The 23,531-nt window shown below is 40.9% G+C and overlaps 2 protein-coding genes across 6 annotated transcripts in view; one reads left to right on the top strand and one right to left on the bottom strand.

Annotated features, from left to right (window-relative positions):
• The window catches only part of LOC104015593 (formin-binding protein 1-like), a 96,279-nt gene extending 87,874 nt beyond the window's left edge, over positions 1-8,405 (top strand). The window contains exon 16 of the transcript XR_015698605.1: positions 8,260-8,405. The gene's annotated coding sequence lies outside the window, so the exon portion shown is untranslated. The remainder of the gene's footprint in view (positions 1-8,259) is intronic.
• The window catches only part of BCAR3 (BCAR3 adaptor protein, NSP family member), a 113,124-nt gene that overhangs the window by 2,711 nt on the left and 86,882 nt on the right, over positions 1-23,531 (bottom strand). For 4 of the 5 annotated variants that reach the window (XM_087730511.1, XM_087730512.1, XM_009468262.2 and 1 more), the window contains 7 exons: positions 9,503-9,631; positions 7,897-8,339; positions 6,698-6,798; positions 4,245-4,885; positions 1,388-1,503; positions 360-531; positions 53-176 (listed from right to left, as the gene is read on the bottom strand). In XM_087730511.1, coding sequence (XP_087586637.1) covers positions 53-176; positions 360-531; positions 1,388-1,503; positions 4,245-4,885; positions 6,698-6,798; positions 7,897-8,339; positions 9,503-9,631 — 1,726 coding nt within the window. Of the gene's footprint in view, positions 1-52; positions 177-359; positions 532-1,387; positions 1,504-4,244; positions 4,886-6,697; positions 6,799-7,896; positions 8,340-9,502; positions 9,632-10,073; positions 10,105-23,531 lie in introns of those variants that run through there. The other variant, XM_087730514.1, reaches the window with a different exon arrangement.

Below are 23,531 nucleotides of genomic sequence, written 5' to 3' on the forward strand. Positions count from 1 at the left end.
AGCAGTGGGAGAGGTAAAAGGCTAAACAGAAACCAGTGCTGCTCATACTCACTATTCCACTCCTCTTGGCCTTCGTGCAAAGCTTTGCTAAACGGCTTCAGCTGTTTTTCATACATAATGGCAGTCTGGGTATAACGATGTCTGAGAGAGGTCCAGGTTTGTTCTAACCTCGTGACCTGTTCAAACAAAACAGAGAAGGCCCGTTATTGACTCCATGGCGATTCACAGGAAGAGTACGCTGCTGGTGACAAGAGTTGCTGTGCTGATCTCTCTACTCTTGAAGAAACTGCATAAATTAAATTAAATTTAACAATCAAACAACTCCATGTTTTGGAACACAAAGAGAAACAGATTTTTACCTGTGGCATTTCCAGTGCTTTCATAATGGCAGAAAATGCATACAAATCCCCCAGCGAGTCCTTCAGCTCCACCGCGACTTGGATGATCCTGTTTAACGTTGCTGCTCTGTCTTCTAGATTTCCTGTGCAACCCAAGATATCCACAGCTATTCCTATTGCCATGGTGTTGTGCCTGGAAGTGAAACAATTTATACTACTGGTTACAAATTAGTAAATTAATAATACGTTATGCTCAACATGTGTTCAGAGAAGATGAATTCAAAGGTATATTTCAGTATCTTGGTGTGCCCAGCAAACTTACTCTTACCAACATCTTTGCATCAAGAGCAGTAACGCCACTATTGGAATAGATATACATTGGCTTTGAATTTGTGTTTCAATAAATGTAATAAATTTTCCTAAGATATTACTAGTATACAAAATTCTGCTCAAGCAATGAATGAGTGAACACTTCCTGGAAAATTGCCCCAATTCCCTTTGTCCCCCACGCTCAAATCCTGGGACCTTCCCCCTAAATTTCAGCAACCAAACTACTGAAGTCTGACTCAGAAAAGCCAGATCAGGGATGGAAGGCCCTAATTGTTCCCCCGTAACTTGTGCAGAGGTTTTACAGCAAGCTTTGTCGATCGTTTTTTTACTGTAGTAGATCCTCTATTCCCCAGCTGCAGAAGGCTGCTACCTTCAGTCCCTTCCACAAACACTTACACGCTCAGCTGGCTTACAGGTCCCCTGAACTTCAGTTTACCTGAGCTCTGGAAGGAGAGCTGAGGGTGTTCAGCAGCGCTAAGGACCCTGCTTTGAATACAATTCCCCTTTCCCTCTATTACATGCATGGAGTTGCCCCGTGACCTTAAGGAACTTTTCCTACGCAAAAAAGAAGTTCTGTACCATCTCACTAGATTTCCTTCTGTACGCATGAATTCAGAAAACGTGCAGGAGCGCATTCTTTGAGGAAATGTGGAGTGCGATGTAGCAATGCTCTGATCTTCTGGCCATCTGCCCTGGAAATGAGTAACAGGAACGTTTACCTTTCAATCAGGTCAAGGCGCAGTTGATGTCCGTAAGGCAAGGTAATCAGTTCAAGACCAGAGTTCACTCCCATAATCCTCCTCATCTCGTCAGAAACGTCTAGTATCCTCGCCACCTGTCAAGTGCAAAAAAATTCTGTGCGTGAGTTTTGAAACTTACTTAAAAAAAAAAATCCCTAGCCACATAGAAGTCCTCCAGGTTAGCGTAGGGCATATACAGTCATCTAAGAACTAGAATACAGTCATCTAAGACCTAGAATACAGTCATCTAAGAAAAAATTAACTTACGCACATTCAGTGCCTTACACAAAAAGACAATAACATTGTTTTTGCATGATTCAGCTATCAGAAAAACATACAAAAAGCGTGACCAAAATGCTTTATCAAACTTCCGCCCTCCGCTTCCAGAGAGATTCATATGCAAGCTCCAGGAAACGCTCTCTTGGCCTGGGCCTTGTCAGGGTGGCACTGCTCTTTGGCCTTAAAGCTGTACGCATGTGCTCCGCCGCCTTCGTTTCTAAAAAGACGACTGCGCAGAATGTTTTTGGATTACACCGCAGGGGCCTCGTAAGGATTAATTAGTAAAAGGACTTTAAGGAGGACACTGAACGTTGAGTGCCTCGTGAAGTCAGTATATGAAGGCTGACACCCTCACCAATCTGTCTTTGCTTTTTAAACATGCATACAGTATTAGCTACTGGTTACAGCAGTAACAATTATATATGCTTATTACAAGTAAAACCACATTAATATGATAACGTGAGGTTATCTGCTGGTTTAAGGCCTGTGTGTTGACACACTTACAAACCAATCTGCCTGCTATTTTCTGATACACCCATCAGCAGGCTTTCTGGGTTATGAAAAGATGAAAGCAATCGGGGCTACACAAGCAGCCTCACTGCTACAAAACCTAGCGCTGGAGAAACCTGTTTCACTTCTAGAGACGCAGGAGTGAGAGAAGCCCCTGGAGACACACCGATTGCTACTCCTTCGTCCCAAAAAGCCCTCTCAGGCACGCAAAGTGGCAGGTATTCGCTCCATCACTTACCACAGGGGTGCTTCTTTCATTATTAGAAATGTCATTATTTAAAAGGCAAACTGAGCTACTGATGCCCGGAGAAGACCTGTGAACTTCAGCCTTATCACAGATCTCAGTACAAAGCATTTATTCTGGCCCAGTTCACGTGCCAATCTCATTGTATCATGCAGTTCTTATCAGTGCAGTAGTATGCAACAAGTTACCAATGACAGTCACTGGCTCAGTGCTGCAAGATGAAGATAACATCATAGACTTCTCTACATGTCCCAGCTAGTTACCGTTCCTGCTCCAAAATCCAAAAGTCTGTTTCTGTAAAACACTTCAGTGACTCTTAATTAATTGTACAGGCTCCCACACTTCCAGCAGGCCAGTTTCCTTGGCCCCGTTCCAAAGTTTATAGGATTTAAAATAAGGAGACTAATAATGAGCTCACTGAATATAATATATACATTAAAAAACCCTTACTACTTCTCTAAGGCATGCATATCCAATGCCTTCAAGCAACATACTCTTTAACTATATATTAAAAAACATTCTGGTTATTGTTATTAGGTTGAAGGAGGAAAAGGTGAATTTTGGAACTAAAATGTTAGAGAATGCTATTACTACTCTTGGAACCATAGTAAAGAAGCCGCAGTCTATCACCTCTGACAAGACCAAGCAGTTGTGGAGCCGAGTTTCTCTGAGTCACCACATCTGCATGAAGCCTCACTTAGCAGCAGCCAACGCTGCTACTGAGGAGAGGAGCTGTGCTTGCTGTTGGCCGAGGCCAGCCGCTGGCCGGCACCCACCTGCCCCCATCCCACGCCAGTGAACTGCCCCCTTCCCAGACCCACGGTGTCAATCAGTGCAGCAGCACTAGGAGCGCGCTACAGCCACGTTTCTTCTGGAGCACCACCCTTCCCGCTTCCTTTCTTATCCGCAGCGGAGCTGCCCAGTAAGGCGCCACACGTGTCGCTTCTCAAGCTGCTCTTAAAAAAACCAACCACCAAAACCCAACAAGGCCCGTGACACTTGGTTCCTCTAGCTCCTCTGTGGCAGGTACAGCACTCACCGTCCCAGCAAAGCGGTGCAGACTGAACTGCAGTTGCACTTCTTCTATTACACAAAGTCATCATCTCATAAGGAGATGACTTCTGTCTTTCTGACCCAGTCGCCGATCTCCAAGCCCTGTCAGCTGAACAAAGGCTACATTGTGAAAAATAGTTCTTTGTGTTTTTACATCTTTCTAAACAATTCCACTAGCAATACAGTCCTCTCACAGGAGAGAAATGCAGAAGTCCTGCTAACTATTTTCCCACACCGCGTATCCAGCTGTAAGACAGAGACTCAGACAAGAATTAGAAGAGCAGCTCCTTTTAGAAGTTCTGCTGAATGTCTTCTGTTACAGCCAGCAGTGCGGCAACCAGGTAACGTCTGTCTGCTGTCTGCCCTTGCGAGCTAACTAGCTATTCCTTGTCACGAGTAGTTCTTTCCACCATGGTTTACAGCACAGATAGCTCTCCTCCAGTATAGCAGAAAGGCTGAATCATAGACACACAGCAGCCAATAGGAGATTAAAAAGATACATGGAACACTGAGAATTTGAGTCTGAAGTCAAGGATGGTGGGAGACCTTTAGTCCGAAGGGTTTGTTAACATTCTTGTTCTTCAAATGGAAAAAAAAAAACGCCCTAAAAATTCCTGCAAGCAAGTCAACACATTTATTACATTAGCTGCAAACCCACCCATTAATCTTTTCAAATCAGTTCTTTAAAAAAAGTCTAAACTTGCAAAATATAAAATAAACTGCAAGAAAAATTTTTTTCTTTTTTTTTACCTTGCAGTCCATTCTAAGAATATGCTGTGCGATAATCTTTGGATTGTTGTTGGTGAAAAGCTCCTTAACTCTTCTTAACATTGATGTTTCCAATGGCTTGTTTTCAGGAGGAAGTAGTTTGGATTCAAAATCATTCGGTTTAAAACTAGACACTGTCTCAAAAACAGGTGCAGAAAAGATGCTGTCTTCTTCAGCCGTCTCAGTTGGAGCTTCTAAAGGATCTGCAGAGTTCATTGTAGCGTCATCTTCCAGGATCAAATAGTTTGTTTCAGAGTTCCTGAATGAGTGTGTTCCCCTCTCCTTTCCTGTCAGATGTTCCACATAGCTGTTTTTCTGACATAAATGATGTTTCGTTGCGGCAGGATCTCTGGCGGGGCTTAGTTCACAATAGTGTCCTTCTGAACTGTGGGAAGCCAAAGGAGAATCTGGGGGCTTCATCAGGGGTGCTTTGCTGGGTTTAGGTGGAGGCTTCGGACAGAGCTGGCTGTCTGATCCTCTAAGAGCTTCCCCGACTTGTGACTCAGCGGTGACTTTCTGAGCAACTGTGGGGCTTAGAGAAGGTTCACTGCCTGTTCTAAATGCAGGAGAGCTTGGACAGGAGTCGGCATCTGCTTCAGGTAATCGAGATGGATGTCTTGAACCTGCAGGGGAAAACAGTAATTTAGAAGGCCAAACCATATACAATTCCTGATGCCTATCCCAGGGTTCATCTCTTAATGTTATTTCCTGAGGAAAATGTTGTCAGATCACGTCAATTATTTGCTGACAAAAATGTATATGAAATTATATTTCGAGGAATGAGCTAGCCAGCAAATTCCATTCACTCGCTGATCCTCCCCAAATCCCAGATACACAGAACAGCTGCACCATAATATTATTCTGTGGTAATGCTGACAATAATTCCAGTCCCTGCTGCATACATAGGCTATACTGTCAGAGCTGGATAGTCTCCATGGCTTGGAATAGGAGGTTTCTTTGTAACCTGATCTCCGCTATAAAAGCAGAAACTTCCAGCCACACCACATAAAAGATGAGTCATTTCTGAGAACGACAAGTTTGAGATGAAAGAAAAGCTTCCCAAAGTCAAGCCTGAACCTGCAGTAAGGTATGGAAGGAATGAATTTCAGGGATGCTTATCTTTTTGCTAAACGGTAGCTGATTTGAAGAGCTGGAGAAACGCATCCATATACTTCTGTGTATCTATGCCTCATCCTGCACTCGTTGCATATGCAAACCTCGGCACCCAATATAAGACCGAACGCTGTATCGGACATTCCCAGTCTGCAGTTCTCAGTGCCTTTGCTGGTATCTGTAGCAAAGTGGCCAGCTGCATCATGCGGGCTTTACTGCTTGTTTCCAGCTGGCTCTCAATTTATGCAGACAACAAAACCTGCAAATCGCAGCCTGTCACCACTCAGAAGTAGTGTGACACCAGAACGTGCTCAGAGGACCCCACGACAAAATGCACAGCAGTACTCTTCAGGTTAACTGTTATAGTACCGAGAGAAAAGTTTTTGCAGCCGTGGATTGGAATAAGATAATCAATTCAATTACAGATGGACAGAAACTTGTGTTATGAATGTCTGTCCATCCCACTGTTAAGCACCGGAGCACACCCTTTCTGTCAAAATACAGTCTCACTATACAAATACTTAATATTATCTTTGTTTTGAGAAGTCTTTCCACAATAGGCACTATAAATTTTAACAGCTACCATATTCAAAACGACTCGCAGCCTTGTAAGTCAAACACTAGAATTTCTCCACATGGGAAGAGACGCATCATTGCGAGCTTCCTTACACAGCATGTTAGTTTGGAAGCAATTGCTCAAACCTCGGAAGAGTCTGAGAAAGAAAAAGCCCCCAATCAAGTGTTGGTACACCTTGTATCACTGGAGGAAGACAATGACGGTGGCCGTGGAACCAGACAGCAGCAAAGGTGGTGAAAGGAACGAAAAGCAAAACGGATGCGGGGGGAGAGAGACAGAAGGACAGAACTGGGCACAAAAGCCATGGTAGCGCTTTTCTCCCAGTGAGGACCGCTACCGCATCTGCATACTTTACCCTGAGAAAAAGCAGTTACCAGGATTTCCGTGAAACACAACAGACTTCTGTCAGAATGACACGAGTAAAACTGGTGCTTGTAAAGCACAAGTGAGGAAAGGTAATACTGTCAAAAAGGATATTAATGCCGACTGTGGCTGTCATTTTTTTGACGTGGAAGCCTGCTGAGCTGTGTGCTAAGGTACTCGACTAGCTGGTGCGTTGTAAATAAAAACCTGTTCCAACGACTTAAAAAGCAAGCAGTATGCTAACACAACTTACATTGGCCATTAAATACAACTGTACGTACAGTAGTCAGAACATTCAACAGTCTCACTTTGGTCTGAAGTGTAACAGACCACCTGGGCGCACACAGATTCTAAGTGTGAAACATTGCATTACAAAACATACCTATTAGCAGATAGCTCTCGGACTGGTGAGCCTTTAGAGGGAATCTTTTCTCCAGAACGTGATCCAAACTAGCTGGCTGGCTACCACTTTTTTCTTTGTTTCTAGGGTAAACAAAAATGCAAACAAAAACATATCAATATAGCCAACACACTTAACAAACATAACTAATTGCCAGAATATATCATAACCAGGGGAAGGATCATTAGCTTTCCACTTGGGCAGCTTATAAGAATAAAAGGTACTTCATGCTGTTGTGGTAGCAATGAAATGGGCTATAGTATGTGTAACCCTGCAGCATTCGTGAGGGTGTTTCTTTGAACATTGAGACTTTTTAATGGAACATTTGATTTTGGACACTGAAATTAGGATCCATTATCCCACACCTGGGATTTTTACTGCAGAAGACAAATATGGAAAGAAAAACTTCTCTGGAGCAGCAGCAAGATTTTATTTTAATCCTTTGTCTTATATTAGTCAAGATTTGCCAAGTCACCGAAGAACAAGTTGCACTGCTGTTGTGCTTCCAGAGTCTACATTCGCTCTCGCTCTGTGGATTTCACATGAATTATCCCCTCCCTCTCCCCAGTAGGCATCAACTCACAAATGGAGAACCAGAGCCAAAGCCGCAACATCTTTAAGCAACTAGTCCCTTTGGAACTGCAGACACACGTCTTGTTTTTCCAAAGATATTTTCAGAATCTGATTATTGCACTCATTTACCTGTCTGCTGGAATGACTTTGTTTTGCTAGGCTAATCAAATGGCACTCAGGAAGCACTGTTTTGTCACTATTGTAATGCAAATAGCAGGGCTAAGAGCCTCCCCGTAAACCCGGGGCGTGCTCTGGGTCACACGATGGGTGAAGACTCCGTGCGGCCTTGCCACTTGCATCACGGCTTCGTCCATTCCCACTTATTTCACCTCCTTAATGTAGCTTAAATGTTCTAAAGATATAACCATAAGATATAACCAAAATATATAACCATAACCACACAACCCCATAACCACAAAGTGGTTAGCATCTTCTTAACAATGTCAGGAAGTTTCAAAAATCAGGCCCTAAAAAATCCTTTGCTAAAAATCGGCAAACCCTCACGCCTAGTCTTCCATCTAAAATCAGAGTGAAAAATCACATCACCTACAGCGGGAGCTGATGGAGTTACCTCCTTTCCCTCCATAAGGACAGCAAAATTAAAGTACCTCAAAAGATTTCCTCTGAGTACGCTCTGCTCCGGGGATTGCATGCTGGGTATACCAAGACTCAGCCTTTTTGCAGCTTCTGTTTTTCCTTCAGGGATACTTGGCTCTTTTTGTTGGACTGGAGTTACACCATACTTTTCCTCTAGATACCTGAGAGGCACAGTCCTGTTGATAGGCTGAAAAATAATTGCTCCGCTCTGCTTTGATATCGGTGTGCGATTCCCAACATAGTATCTAACTAAGCCGGGGACACTGTCGAAACTTTCAAGTTCGAACTGATACTGAACACGGCAGTGGGCTTCATTGAGTCTTAGAACTGTTCTGTTGATTTTAAAATGCTGAGAAGTATTTTTCCACTGACAGGTAAGAACAAAGTTCCCGGGACTGGAGAGAGAATCCCTAATCAGAAAATCTCCGTCTCTCTGAACCAGGCCTTCTGCCACCTTTGAGGAAAAAGAATTATACAAAAAAATACTTTCAGAATCAGAAAACAAACAGTCAAACAACACATAGCAACGAAATATTCTTAAACGCAGGACTTAATTTGGCTGCTCTAGGAGGACAGACAACGCCAGAAATACAAAGCAAAGCACGAAGCGTGGTAGAAGAATGATGTCTCCAATTCTAAAATTAAGAGCTCATCCCACAGCAGAGATCTGGAGGGGCTTCTTGGAAAACGCCCAGCAGCCAGGAGCACGACCCACTTTTGCATATATATTTCTTCTAGTTTGCTAATAGAAAATAAGGCATGAAGGGAAAGCAACGAATCAGGATTTTAGAGTTTAAAGTATCTGAATAGACAGCCGCACGGAAGTTTAGAAGCCATTACTACAGGACTCCAGAGACTGTCCTTTCATTATTACCTTAAGTGACAGAAGCTTTCGGTTTTTATTCTTTGCGAATACTGCATAGTACTAGGAAGAGTCAGAAAAATCCCGTTTTTCTGTTTTGAGTTAGTCCTTTGATGTGATAAACTACGCATGTAGCAGTTAATCTTAAGCGCAGTGTACGTGGCTGCCGTGCCTGCTCCGCTCATGCAGGGGAAGGGCGGCAGGCAGCTCGCAGCTCCGGTGGGAGCCGGGTATGCAGAGGAGGGAGGCCCGCAGAGGGAGCTCCAGGTGCTCTGGGAACCTCAGCTCCAATCCAACGACAGCTTTAACATGATTTTAACTACGATTGTAAGGATCAAAATTAAGTTATCGCATAGATTTCGTTGTGGGTATTTTTCCCCTCCCCCAAACTCCAAGTGCAAGAAAGAAAAGAAACAAGAACGTTTTAACTTTTGTTAAGAATACTGAACCAAATTAACGTCAGTCTGTCTGAACAATATGTGGGGATAACACGCTCATATAAAGCTTAAATTCTGTTTCCACCTTTATGCAGTGCACACAGGTCCTGAAATATCTACATCTTCCACCCTGAATCCTTCCTCGGCCTCATTTTATGCCAAGCTGTGATAATACCATAAACACTATAGCTTTTACACAAATAAGCATTATGTTTCTACTAAATTAATGCAGGTATCAGAGACGTGTACAGTACTGTTGTGCAATTCTGCTTGTCTATAAAAGCTCAAAGCGCGTTTGGCAACGCGAAGACCACTTACCTGCCGAGGAATACGTCCATGGTACCAGGCATGGCTACGCAAGTCTTCGCTACTCAGCTGCAGTTCTTCCTCCAACTCCTTCTTCAGTTTTTCCGGGCTGTTGTCCATAACCTGCCTCTCCCTAGAAAACTGCAATAAAAGATTAAAAGCTTCAACCGTGCCAAGTTTAGTGATTAACATTTTACCTGGGTTATAACTCCCATCACATGATCTGCACTAGCCACTGGAATGCAGGTGCTGCTTTTAGCCGGCTGGCTTGCCTTCGCTCTCTAGATTGTATTTGCAAAATCCAGCATTCGGTGAGATAACATGTGATTGTTATACACTGCACGGAACAAAGTGTTCTGTCTGCACACCAAGCTAATAATGACACACCTACAAAGTCCCTTCCCTCACTTCCTCTTCCCAATAAGAATTCTAACTATACCCCACAAAATGGAGCTGGACCCAAATGCCCTGCTCCAATATTCTTCCTCCTGTTTAAACTTCCATTTTAAACTCGGATCCTTTCCTCCCACACCTTTGAACCCATCCATTTAAGAACATTCCAAATGCATCAAGACAGGCTAACCTGGACATACATAGTTGTTCAGTATTTCTGTTGCACTAAAAAAAGTTTGCCAAAGTGAATTTTCGACCTTAAAGGGCTTACTTCTAATGGTTATTAAATCTGCATATCCAAGATGTTCCCTGCTTAAGGGAAAAGAGCTCTTATTGCCCCTTAGCACAAAAAATCATGAGATCCGCTTGGAGATCTCTCCATCACCACTATGCAACTACGATAAGATTTTCTGGAAAATTTCAATCTTCATCTCTTCTTGGAGTACAGCTTCCATGCCGGACCATTCTGGCTCATTAGCCCTTCTTGTGGATGCAGCGTTGCTGACAAAGCACGGTGCAGTATCTTCTCTAGCGAGTTGTCGTGTACTCTTTCATAAGCACCCAGTGGAGGGCAGTTCTTTGGACTCCCTTGCATTCTCCACGGGCTGGGGACTCCAGCCCATCTTTACTGTTGCTGAAGAGTTTCAAAAGCCTAAGATAGCCAAGAGAAACAGGTCCATTGCAGGGAACATGTTCTACATTGACCAAAGAATCAGAGTACACCCTCTCTCAAAAGAAAGTATATTTGAAAAAAAAGGGGGGGGGGGGGGGGGGGGAAGAGAGGGGGGCCTCCAGCTGCAGAAAAGACTAAAATGCAACATTTTCCCCCAGTGCATTACGGATTTTTTTCTTAGCTCTGGATATGAGCCAAAGCTCACAGGTTCCCTTCACTGACACACTGATGTAAATATGCAACACATGCATTATTTAAAAAAGAACTGGGAATGCTCGCCCACCAATCCTATTCTTTCCGTGAGCACTGCTCTCTATAGCATTTTTCATCTTCATTTTGAATACTCACAGCACCTAACCGTGGGAGCAGGTGGCATACGTTTAGCACTTCTTTCAACAATCCTCCCTGCAATTTCAAGCAGACTGAATTACATCAGATTACTAGACAGCAGCTTTTTGGTGGAATAATGCCAGAAGAGGCATCCTGCTGCCAAGACTATTTAAACATGCTGGGAGCCCAGAGAAATTCTGAGATAAATTCTCCTCTCTGCTTTTCTCGGAGAAAACTAAGGCTTCTCTTAGACAAACACAAATGAGTGTAGTACCTTATACAAGAAGGCAAGAGATAAAAACAACCTGGTAAAGAATCACTTTTCACCTCAGTGTTGCTTCTGTGAACCATAACAGGTTCACATGGTATTTATCCACACAAATGTGGTTCAAAATGGACAATCATTTTCAACAAGGAGCAAATCCTTTGTGCTTTTGTACAATCAAGGTCTTTCACCAACTCCTCCCAAGCTTTACGAGAAGAAAAGTCTGCAGGAACAAACTGTGCCACAAAAAAAGACCTTCACTGCAAGGGCTCTTTCACAAAACCACGTACAACGTGAAGAGATTAAGTTACTGGGTGTAGAAAGAGTCATAGAAGAGGCTTGCTGAGGACTCAAGTCCAAAAGTGTATCAAAGTGTCAAAACCACCAAGTAAGGCCAAAAATCCCCCCTCCACTCCAAACCTCTGTGACCTATCAGACTAACACAGCTGATGGACTAGTGGCACATGCCTGCCGCCTTTATTTCCCAACTCAGATGGCTGGGTACCCATTTAAAGCATTGATTCCAGAATTAACAGTTAACCATTTCGCTGCCACACGTTATCGAATGATAGCAAGTATTATAGCATTTACATAAGCTGAAGGTAGAGTGAAGAGCAGACAAGTGGAGAGTAGACTTCAAGAGCACCTTTCCCCTGACCGCGCAAGGAAGCGGCTGGAGAACTCAAAGTACCCCCTCCAATCTAAACAACAGCGTTCGCTTGTAATGGTATACAAATCTTCTACATTCATAGCTGTGTGTTTTGCTGACCTTCTGAAAAGAACTGCTATTTTTATGTGAACTGTATTTACGTTTTTGAAAGATGCTTTCGACTGAATAGAGATCTTAAAAATCCCAAAACTACTGTACAAATTGCTACCATCATTCCAAAAGCATCTCACTGTATCTCAGTGGTAGGCAAAGCTACTGTAAATGGAACAGACTACAGCATACAAATGCAATAACTGAATTTGCTTAGGAGAGCTAGATTCATAGCCAACAAAAAGAGCTATAGGTCTGCGTATGGACTAATTTCATCGATCGTACTGACACAAATTATCTTAAAAAACAGGCTGATCAAGTTACAGATACACATGAATTACAAGTACAGCAGAGAAACCTAGAATTTCTTCTGGCGGTTAAATGGATTTTTCACTACTCAGATGAACACAATGAGACACATATTGCATTTGAATTACATCTAGCAACACAACAAGAAAAAACATTTCAGGAATCCAAACCAACTAAATTGTTAACATTCATGATTATTGGTTTGTTAAAAATCCCCTCCACCATGGTCTACCGCACTGAGCATACTCTGATTGTGCCAGAGGTCAGAATCTCCTGAGATGAAGCAAACATGCTTAAATAACCCTTATGCAACTCTGAACTTAGTGGAAGAACTCCTGTGGCTAGCACAAATCCCAAAATACACAGGGGGGAAACTGCCTAGGTAAGCAAGTTTAGTAATAGCACGTCTTCCTGGACAGTTTTTTGTTGGCTGAGACTGATTTCTTATACAGCCTACATCCATTAAAGGAGAAGCGTGACTGATGAGCTGTCTGTAATCATACCAGCCCATGCCTTTCGACTCTCAACACCGTACCCGAGGCCTCTGGTCCTGCAACGATCTCTGCATACACTGAGCTTCCCATCATGCAAGTAAGGGCTCAAAAATCACCCCGGGCGCAGCCTACACAAGCACGTTAGCCTGTAAATAAGGAAGAGTGTAAGCTTAGAACAGCGTAATTAGCTATGTCAACGGACTGTCTTTTAAAAGAAAAGCTGACCTATTCCATACAACGTGACACAGATACTTCAGCCTCATTTCCCAATAGCACCCAAAAGTTAAGGGACAGTAATGGTATGCCGTAAATCTGCACTAACTTCATAGTGACAAACCTTCATTTAGTAGTATGTCCTCAGTTTATGCCTTTGTCTAAGACACTTTGTAGGCTCCCACCCAATGACAGAAAGAAACCCGAATTTACATTTACGCTTAGATAGTGAAGTGGATGGTAAAAAGAAATTTAAATAAAAAAAAAAATCTAGGACAAAAATTGAAGACTTCAGGATATTCTGCAATAAAACATGGTTGAAGCAACACAGGGAAGCTTCCAGTTTAAATTCTTTAAGATTCCCAAATAGTAACAACCCTGTCAGAAATCCCTGGAATATAAAAGCAAATCAAGTCAGCAGAACTCTCTTCAAATACAGATGCTTCTCCTGACCTACAAAGAACTCACCCTAAGTATGCGCTTTCCAGAACTGTTTGTTCACATTTTAGTCACATTGTTTCCAGTCCTGGTGCTATTTAAGATATTCCTGCCATACTGAGTTTTTGCGAACAGGTCTTTAAAAGAAAAATACAAAACTACTTAGCAATACAATATTATCGGCCTCCAGCAAAAGCCCCCAATTCTACTTACAAACCCAATGGAAAACGTACAGAGCCAGGAGTTTAGAAGGGGTAAAAAAACTTCCAGTCAGTACAGTTATTTTAGTTTTTAATAAATGCCATGCAAGTTCATTATATTTGACAAAGGATTTCTACTTCAGGGCCATTAAACTAAAAGCAGACTGTGCTTACAGATGTAACAAGCTATCCTTTATGTTACATATTGTTTTACATTTTTTCAGGCAAATATTCATTTAGCATACCAAAAACTGGAAAATACCAAAATTTAAGGAAGCAAAACATCAAAATATGATCTTATGCAGGGTAAATTTAAAGAGGGCTTGACCTCACACAATATGCTGTACCTATGTAACTTGTGAACACGTTTTAATGGGAATTTCTCACAATAATCTGTTGTTTGTGCATCCAAGGGGTTACTTTCATTTGAGTCTTTGGCACTCTCCAAAGGAAACTCACTATATCAAGCTCTTGTGTCAACCATCCTAGCTGAATTAATCACGTTAGATTAGAATAATTTTTAATTGTGCTGAATAATCTACTGTATGAGTTTGGTGGTAAACAAAACAGAAGTCCCACAGTTATTTCTGTTGCCTACTGGCAGTGGATTCTTTCTCCAGTTCATATCTGCAACAACTCCAGTGAAGTACATGTATCCATGGAATATCAAAATAGCTGAGAGGAGAATCACACAGGTTTCTACATATATACCCAAAGTTGCAATTTATATGCTCTAGCTTTTGTGGCAATTTCATACCATCTCTCTTTGCATCCTCCTGGCAAAGTACTATTTACTTAAAGCACAGCCAAGGCCCGTTACAGGTACATGACTAAAGGTGGCCACATTTCCATCCCATCTCAATTATTTCCTGGTACTTTGCACAGCTCTGCCAGCTGATACTCAAATTAGCCCAACAGGCAGCCTTGGAACCACCTGATTTCCTGTTGCCTTGAAGGTTTCGAGAAAAAAAAGAAAAAGAGAAAATTATTAGGGATAAATGAGAACAGCTCTGTGAAAACTGAAGTGTGATCTGATTGAGGAAATCAGTCAAGCCAGTACCTTTCCAAAGCTTTTAATAAACGTACTGTATCTATCTAAATCAAATCTGTTATAGCTTTCTCCCAAATCCATCTTTTCTCCAACACTGGAGGTCGTCTACTTTTGCTTAAGGGCACCATGAACTCTGAACTACAACTTTCTGACCTTGTAACATCACTAGGTCCTACAGAATCTCCAAATAAATGAGGAAAGATGGGAGATACTTTGTGATGCAGCAAAAACTTAAATTCTGTGAGATTTCCATAGCTTTTAGCCAAGCGGATAATTTAACAGAAAGACCAATCAACAGCAAATGTGGAGGGGATGCTGGGGAAGGGACAGGAAATACCAGGAGGGAAGACAAAGATGTGAAATGAGAAAGAAGGGAGGGGACGCACAGACACAGGACACTAAAAACATCTGGAAAAGTGAAAAATTAATGAAATTCTTCTATTTCCAAACCACTAGAGAGCAATCAACTTGTTCATACAGAAAATGAACATTTTATTGCCAAAATTCCAATTCTGGATTAAGATACACTGCACTGGCTGCAGAGCTCCCTTAAGTCTCTAACCCTGTGCTCTTGCGATCCTCATCAGACTGCCTGTCTGGCACCATGAGTACAAGCATTTTAAAATATACAGTTACATCAATTTATACTATGATTTAATTTTATTTAGAACAAGTACAATGTATTTCGTTTCACTTATAACTCTACTAATCAGCCACCAAAACCAAGAGACTTGCACTAGGCACTGAAAAGAATACCCACGTGGAACCAGACTCTCCATCTTTGTTTGGAAACATTCTTGCCAGTCCTTATTTTCTCCTGTACAAAAAAGTAGTATCACTGGCCAAGAACTTACAAAGTGACAAGAACACGCAGACAGAGTTATTTCTGAAATGGTTATTTTGAGAAAGAACTAATGGGAAAAAGGGAGTTTCTAGATTCAAGAAACCATTTTCTGATTAACTTGGACATTTTTAACTACAACTGTGGCAATGTTCTTCACAGGGGCAGTTTTCTCCTATCTTCCAGAGTGCACAAAGTTCACACAGGACTATAATGAGTGCTATGTTAAGTAATGGGAGGGACAAAATGGATGATAAAAGTCTCTTTGCATAGATGAGTGCCAACTTCTGCAGGCTTTTATTTTTATTTTCTAGTGACTTAACTGGTCGGTTGAGACATAGAACAAATAGTATACAAACTTTTGCCATGCCCAAGATACAGGAGAGGAATCTTGAACTAATCGGAGAGATTAATTAATACAGGAGAATGGCAGTTTTGAAGCCACAAGATTTCTGTGTGCTTGTTTAGGTAACAGGTGACAGCTTTTGAGGTTACTGATGAAAAGATAACATGTCACTGTGAAAACTTTCATCATGACTGTGATAGCTCTTTAAAAATCAAACTCCGTCATGTGCATGTTCTCCGTCTGCCACTATGAACAACATAACCTGCCTGACATTCAGAGAAAAGTGGCCATTTTTTATTAACTAAGAAGTGAGATATTTGTTTGGGAGGAAGAAAATAAAAAAGGCTTTTAGCACCCAGTTCCATCTAATGTTAACTGAAGGGAATGGAAAGACTTAATTCTAGTGGACTCTGCATCCACCTTCCACTACAACACTACACTGATAACAATTCCTTAATTTTCTAGGTGGCCACATTCAGAGGTAGGAGGACAGCCTCATTTCTGGAATATGGATCCTGAGAAATCCCGTGTTTACAGTTAGTCAAATCCTCATCTGCTCACTCAGTGACCCTGAGGATTTTGACTACCAAATCTAAAGGATTTTAGAAGTTGGGTGATTTTTTTGTTTTAATCTGAGAAATACCTAAATGAAAGGTATTACCAAGAAGTTAAATGAATAAATATCTACTGGAGAATGTTCCCATTCCCATTAAACAGGAATCGCTTACAGAGCACCAGTGGTCCCTCTGCTATCTATAGATATATATGATAGAGGGTATACTGCAGTGAAAATTTGATAAACTGTATAAAATTACCATGGGAAATTCAAAAAAGTTATATAGCATAAGACTCATCAAAACTCAAACTCAGCAGCAAGACAATAGGGAATCAGAGTTCAGGGAGCCACACCAAATTTCACATCATTTTGATAAGTCAGTCTTCTCCCATCTGGCCCCCTCCAACAACAACAGATCTAACATCAAAAAGGCAGACCCATAATGCTGGGTGGTGATGACTTGTAAACTCATGTTATCAAATCCAACTGCCTCCACATACATGCTGAAACTGGATCCATGAAGCCCGAGGATGCCAGTGAAACAGATTTAGATCACCACATACTGAAGAAATATTAAGATCTACTATCTATAAAAAGTGTTTGCAATTCATCCAAGATAAGAGATGGCACTTGCAATAAGTAGCTGCTTATAAAAGGCTTCTTACGCATGCCACATTCATAGCATTAGTACATTACCCAGCAATGAGCTAGATCAACGTGCTGGAAGTTTTAAAACTTGGCAGTCCTGATAATTTGAGTGGCTTTCTCCTTTTGCGCAGCTTCAGCTGAGGGTGAATCACAGCAGAGAATTACGAATGAAAATACTTGAACTTCAAGGTCTTTCCCTCCAATCGTAAGAACCGTACTAGCTAGAACGAAAAGAACTGTCTTGTGGCAAAGTTAACTTCATTAATTTAGACCTCTTCATTTTTTAAGTTGCTGTTTATCACTGATTTAGTCTTAACTTAATTCTTAACTTCTAAAAAATGCAAAAAATTAAAGAACAATATTTTGGCTTGGAAGTGGTGTAAGCCACAATTTAGAATTCTCTTTTCACTTTCTTTTTTTAACCACAAACAGGAACCCATTGCCTTGAAGTTTCCCTTTATTTTCCTGAAATGTAGAAGCTGACCTTAACTGTAAACAGCTATTAAAACCAAATGGGATTGTAAAAGGTACTGACACATCGCGACTGAAGAATGAGTTGATCCAAGTTCAGATCTTCTGCACTGATCATTGTGTTTTCTACTAATGTATGGGAAAACAAACCAAACATCTGCCACTGAGATCCTAATTTCACACACTAAAATTAAGTACAGCAAAACATGAGTGCTCAAGTGCTGTACTGTTTCCTGTGCTTTGATGGGACACGACGAGGCATCTCTGAGCTTGGCCACATACTGGTTTCAATTAAATCGGACAACATAATTACAATGAATTTATCTCAGTGCAGCAAAAAATCTGAATCTCGCAGAGGGAGCTGCGGACTTCAGCATGCTAATTTATGGATCAGTTTGGTATTTCATTACAATCGTAATTACTATTACAACTAAGGATTAATCTCACGTAATTACACAAACTGATTTTGCTTGAAGTGGTATATTTTTACAAATTAAGTAAGAAGACAACTTGGGCTCAGGTGTTCCTATCATCCTAGGCACTTTGGCATTTCATGGGACAGACATCATTTGGCCCCAAGGTGCAGACCATACTTGATTTGACCACCAGCTGTTTCTGTACCTACAGACACTTTCTCTTCAGCAAACGCACCCCAGTTTCCTACCATCAGAACTTCTTAAAATAGCAGTTCATCAGATTCAACTAATGCTAAACTTGCATGCTGGAACACATGCATTCAAATCTATTTTAAATGGTGCAAATCTCTTTAAATAGAACCTTATTTTTGAAAGAGCCCAGCTGTAATTTGTTTCTACATAAAAGGTTTTATTTTCTACCCTCCATACAGCAAACACTATTAATGTTTCAGTTTCTCTAGAGACTATATGGATTAGAGTAAATGGAAAGTTGCCATGACAACACCACCATTATTTTAGGTATTAGAAATTCATGCCAAGTTAAACAAAGGGCATGCGTGGTCAAGAACAACGGTTTTATAACTGTTCTGACAGCCAACAATAAAACTCCATGTCATTTCTAAAGTTTTAGAACAGAAGAGTTAAGCCTTACGCTTAAATTTGGAATGAAAATGAAAATGAATTACAGTAACAGGAGAGCATCTTTAGCTCTCTATTCTGCTGATAACTTCTGACATTTGTCCCGGTGAGAAAGAGAAGACAGTTTGATCAGAGTCACTTTTCCAGTGTGCCCGAGACTGAGCGCTTCACCCCACTTTCAGAAATGGACAGTTAAAAGGCAAATCAGTGGAAGAGAGAGAAGGGGGGCAGCTGTTCCTAACTTTTAAGTGCCTCCATCAAAGTTTGAAAGCTGACAGGCCAGAAGGTAGCAACCTTCACATCCCTCCTCATTGCATGTGCTCTGGAAAATCTATATACATTACACAGTGACTTAGAGAGCTGACACTTTGTTATTCAAAGAACAATTCAAGCATAAATCTTAAATACAAAGATCTAACAGCTTAGGTGTAGCTCACAGATCCTCAAAAGTAGTTAGATACCCCACCTGATTACAGTTCAATTCACAAGTCACTTAGACACTTCCGTAAGTGTGGCTCAAAACGTTTTTAAAGGCTTTTTCTTTGCATATAGTGCATTTTTGCATAGAGTGAAAGATGTCCCTGCCCACGGCAGGAGAGCTGGACTAGATGATCTTTAAAGGTTCCTTCCAAGCCAAACCATTCCATGAGTATACGATTTTGTGTATTTTGTAATTAAAAAAGTTCTGAAATATAAGGACAAGTCCAAAATTGTCTGAGGCATTTAAAAAAACTGAGCTCCTGAGCACAATTGCTTATGTTTTCAGTAAGTAGGTGAAAAAGTTAGGGAACCAAGGGGTCTGATCAGTTAAATTCTGAAAGCTTGAAACTTTACTAAAATTCTCTACAGCAAGTTCCAAACCAGGGCATTTTAAAATTAGTGCCTAAACATAAAGACAGTCAGCTTCAGGCTCATAAACTGAAAGTTGTTTAAGCTTCTCTCTGAGACAATGGTGAACTCTAAAGATGCTTTTTAGAACAGAAACACACTGTACCCAACCTTCGTATAAAAACAAACACTTCTGAAGAAAAACCAAAAGCATTACTGACTAGCACACTGTGTATTTACAGTTATTGAAAAAGGGCACCTACCTTGACTCTGATAATAGACTTACGATGATAAAAGCAGCAAAGTGCTGCAATCAGCATTTGAAAAACATTATAATCCTTTGGCATTTTCAGTTCTGCTCTTTGTGGCTCCTCAAGACTGAAGATAAACAGTCACTATTAGCAGTTTTCAGAGATTTAGCAAGCTCTTTAGTATCACCACTGCCTCCAGAGCTGCTACACCCCCCTACTCACGAATCAGTCTGGGACACTTTCCACAGCTGAAGCTGATACTATCAATGCAGTGGCCGCTGGCACGCTTGCTTCCAGCATGCCATATAGAGAGTGCCAGAATCCTCATGTGATCTGTTTCACCCACCAGTGAAATCCTAGCTCCTCTATCTTGGTATCCCCTGGCTCAGAGATGTATTTAAGCCACCAGCTCAAGGCAAACTTCTCTTCTTGATGAGATGCAGTACCTGACTGTCTCCCTGTGCTGATAAAGGTTTAATCAGTTGCTCCAGCTCAACCATGCAATGTCTCTACCTGCAGCATCAGTAATATACACATAGAACACATAAAAGAAAAAAATGAAGAGGAAAAGCAGTTGATTACTGTTTGACGACCGTTACTCTTCATACTCAGATAAGAATTACATCCTTAGAGCTTATGTAACCAAGGAAAATGATTAATCTGTTTATTTTTAATTAGGAAGCTTCTGGCAAGCAGTCCTTGGAAAAATAGCAAGAAACCAACACTGTCAGAATGGTCAGTATTAGTGGTGCAACCAAGGAACCTTTAGTACTTAAAGCTATCAGTGGACAGCTTTAGCTTGGTGATAGTCCCATGGGATTGTGCAAACTGCTAAAGAAAGAAAAGAACTGAATTCAAGAATACCTCTGATTTGGCAAAATAAAAATAAAGCACTAAAACAAAATTAAAAGTAGCAGTTTTATTTATGCCTGTGATTCTGTTCTCTTGGACAGCATAGTCCATAGTCTACTGACCAGCAAACCACTCATCATCAAAGAATCTGTCCTACATACTTCAAGGCCTATTAAAGAACAAAGGCAAAAAAGGGAAATAACTTGGCTAATTATAATAGCTGTTAGAGACAAGACCTCACCTCCATAGCAGCGCGGTTAATGGACTTGGTGAAAGGAAACAAAATACACTGGATTGAGGGGTACAAGAAAGCCTTTAACATTTAAAAAAAAGAGAAACTTCGAAGAGATGAGCCATTTATAACTTGGATGGTACCAAAAAGTCCAGAAGTCACAGGTACTTCAGATCTCAGATTAGGAATAAATTAGTCCCAAGGAGTGGTTAAAAGGAAGAGTTACTTGTCTTTTTCATCAGCAACAAATATATTCCGTAATTAGGAGGGCATATATATTAAATGCTTATTGATGTCCTCAGGTATTACTTGGAAGGCAATACTTCTCACCTAATAATAGAGTACTTCCTTCCCACATTGACTGAACAATGTGAAGTGCCCTCAGTGCCTGCATCAAGCAATGGGACTTGGCACACAAACAAAGCAGCAGCAAAGACAAGACACAAAACGTGCACTGCCTTTCAAGGCACGTGGGATGGCGAGCCTATCCAAAAAGAAAAGGAAACCTCAGTCTTGATAACAAGGAAAAGGAAGCGTGATGTGTAACGTTCTCTTACCTGCTTGACCACCTAAGGTTTGCAGGTATCTAGCACCAAGTTAAGCGTAAAACCAGAACGTCCATAAAGCTAGTCAGACTACTTGGCCATGTGTAGGAGATGTTATGCCTATGATTGTTTTGAGAAAACGAAAACTCTGTAGGAATAACAGATTAGAGCATTAAATGGACTGAAAAGTGATTACCCTGGCAAGAAAAAGGATGAAAGATTGGCTCAGAAAAGAAGCTGAAAATAATTACTTTGAAGATGGAGTCCTGCTATAGCTGGGGAGAGGAAATGCCTCTCCAAGTAGTTTATGACAAACTCAGATAATGAATGAGTAGATAAAATACTAAGAATGTGAAAGTATCCTCCTTTTCTCTCTACTCTATAGTGCAGCATATTTTAATTTACTTTGTTTTTCCACTTTGAGGAAATCCATAGGATTGCTTTAGCATGTAGCCAGAGAAGAGAAGATTAAAAGATACCCTGCAGAACTCCAAACACAAAAGCCTCAACTGTGACTTCTTGTCTGGAGTTTTTTGGTACTGTGGGAGGACATCTCATCGAGGACTGTATTTTTGAAAAATCTTCATCAAGAAGTTCTTATAACAACACCCTAATCCAATTTACATAAGGAGGGGGGGGAGATGACAAAAAGGGAAATTAAATTCAAGAATGCATGAGGTGAGGCATTTCTGCTTTATAATGGTGACAATAAAGTATTAGTACCACTGCAAAATACACTAAGGTTTCATTTGGAATACCACGAACAGAAACTATCAAGACAAGTAACTCAAAACTACAGCAGGTGACAAGAAGGACTATTAGGACGAATGATCTATTTTGGCAGCAGAAACCAACTGGTTTAGCAACGCAAAATAAGGTGGGCTACTTTTGCTCTGAAAAGAATTAGAAGTAAGTTCCAAAAAGGAGAGGAGTTCTTTATGGGGTAAAAAAAAAAAAATAAAGGGGACAAGAAGTATTATAACCTAGCAATGAGTAAACCTACACTGGAATTTAGACAAAGGTTCTATATCATCACCAAGAATAAAAACCCCCAGCTTTCCAAAAATGAGGGTTGTAGTGGCAGTTCTAATAGAGCTCAACATGAAGGACTTTATAAAAAGAAAAAAACAACACCCAAGTCCCCATAGCAGCATGATACGGTACTTGTTACAATAGAGAGGATGCAGCATCCTTTATGTACTCGTGTTTTCCTACTTTCTCAAGCTCTAGATTGCAAATCCAACCGTTATTGTAGCTCACTAGCTAACACACATATTCCCCCAGGCCTCGGTAACTTTACACGTACATTCATGTCTTACAGAAAGACCTATTAGTTTTGCAACTTCTTCTATGACTTGTTTACTCAGGGATACTTACTGGTAGAGTTCTATTGGTCTAGTTTGAAGGATATAATTCTCAATATGGTTCCTTTCCCCGAAACATGTAGTAAAAACACAAGGGAGGCAAAGAATGAAGTTTTTGCGTATGGATCATCTTCCCAAACCTTTTCAACAGGACCTAGGTTCCCCCTCTAGTCTTTTCCCTACTGAGAGCAAAAGGACATAATGGGTATATCTTCAAACAGATTCTCTGGATTGTAGGCACAGTCTCCCCCCTTCAATGGCAATAGCACAGCTCAACCTGGGAATTAAATTTGGCCTAATACATATTCAATGTAGGCATGTCTATTTTTCATTTGAAAGGCTTGTTACTAAGCAGCAGTGAAAGAAGTTGAAGTGTTGCATCCACAGCTCTACATGAACAGCAGGGCATAAATTACAAATGGTAATTGCCAGTTCCTTATTTCCTGTCTGTAATGGAGTAAGTAAAGAATCAAAAATTATGTATGCTGTGAGAATGCCAGAAATAACGAACCTTAAAAAAATTATACTGTACAATTTCATACAGCAGCTGCTGACACTTTTTATCAACAGTATAACTGGCAGGAAAGAGGGTGCTTTATTTAGATAGCGAATCTAATTTTTTTTAAACAAAACTAATGGGATTTTTGTTTTTATTAAAGGTTAACATGACTTCTGCACATATAGTTCAATGAATGGATGACACGTTCATAAGAGTCAGAACCAGAACCTTTGCCTGACACTGTGATACAGCAGCATGAAAACTAAGACTACTGGAAGGAATCTCAAAGAGTACATGAGAAACCTCTGGGTGATAGTATGAGAGTTCCTGCACTGCTGGCTATCATGGCGCTGTTTTCAGCCAGCATGATCAAGAACAGCCTTCAGGCTGCTCCAAATTACACCTCGTATGTAGATAAAATTTATAC

This window comes from Nipponia nippon, unplaced genomic scaffold (assembly GCF_047370975.1).
Source record: "Nipponia nippon isolate SJK-2023a ecotype South Korea unplaced genomic scaffold, ASM4737097v1 scaffold_5, whole genome shotgun sequence".
NCBI lineage: Eukaryota > Metazoa > Chordata > Aves > Pelecaniformes > Threskiornithidae > Nipponia > Nipponia nippon.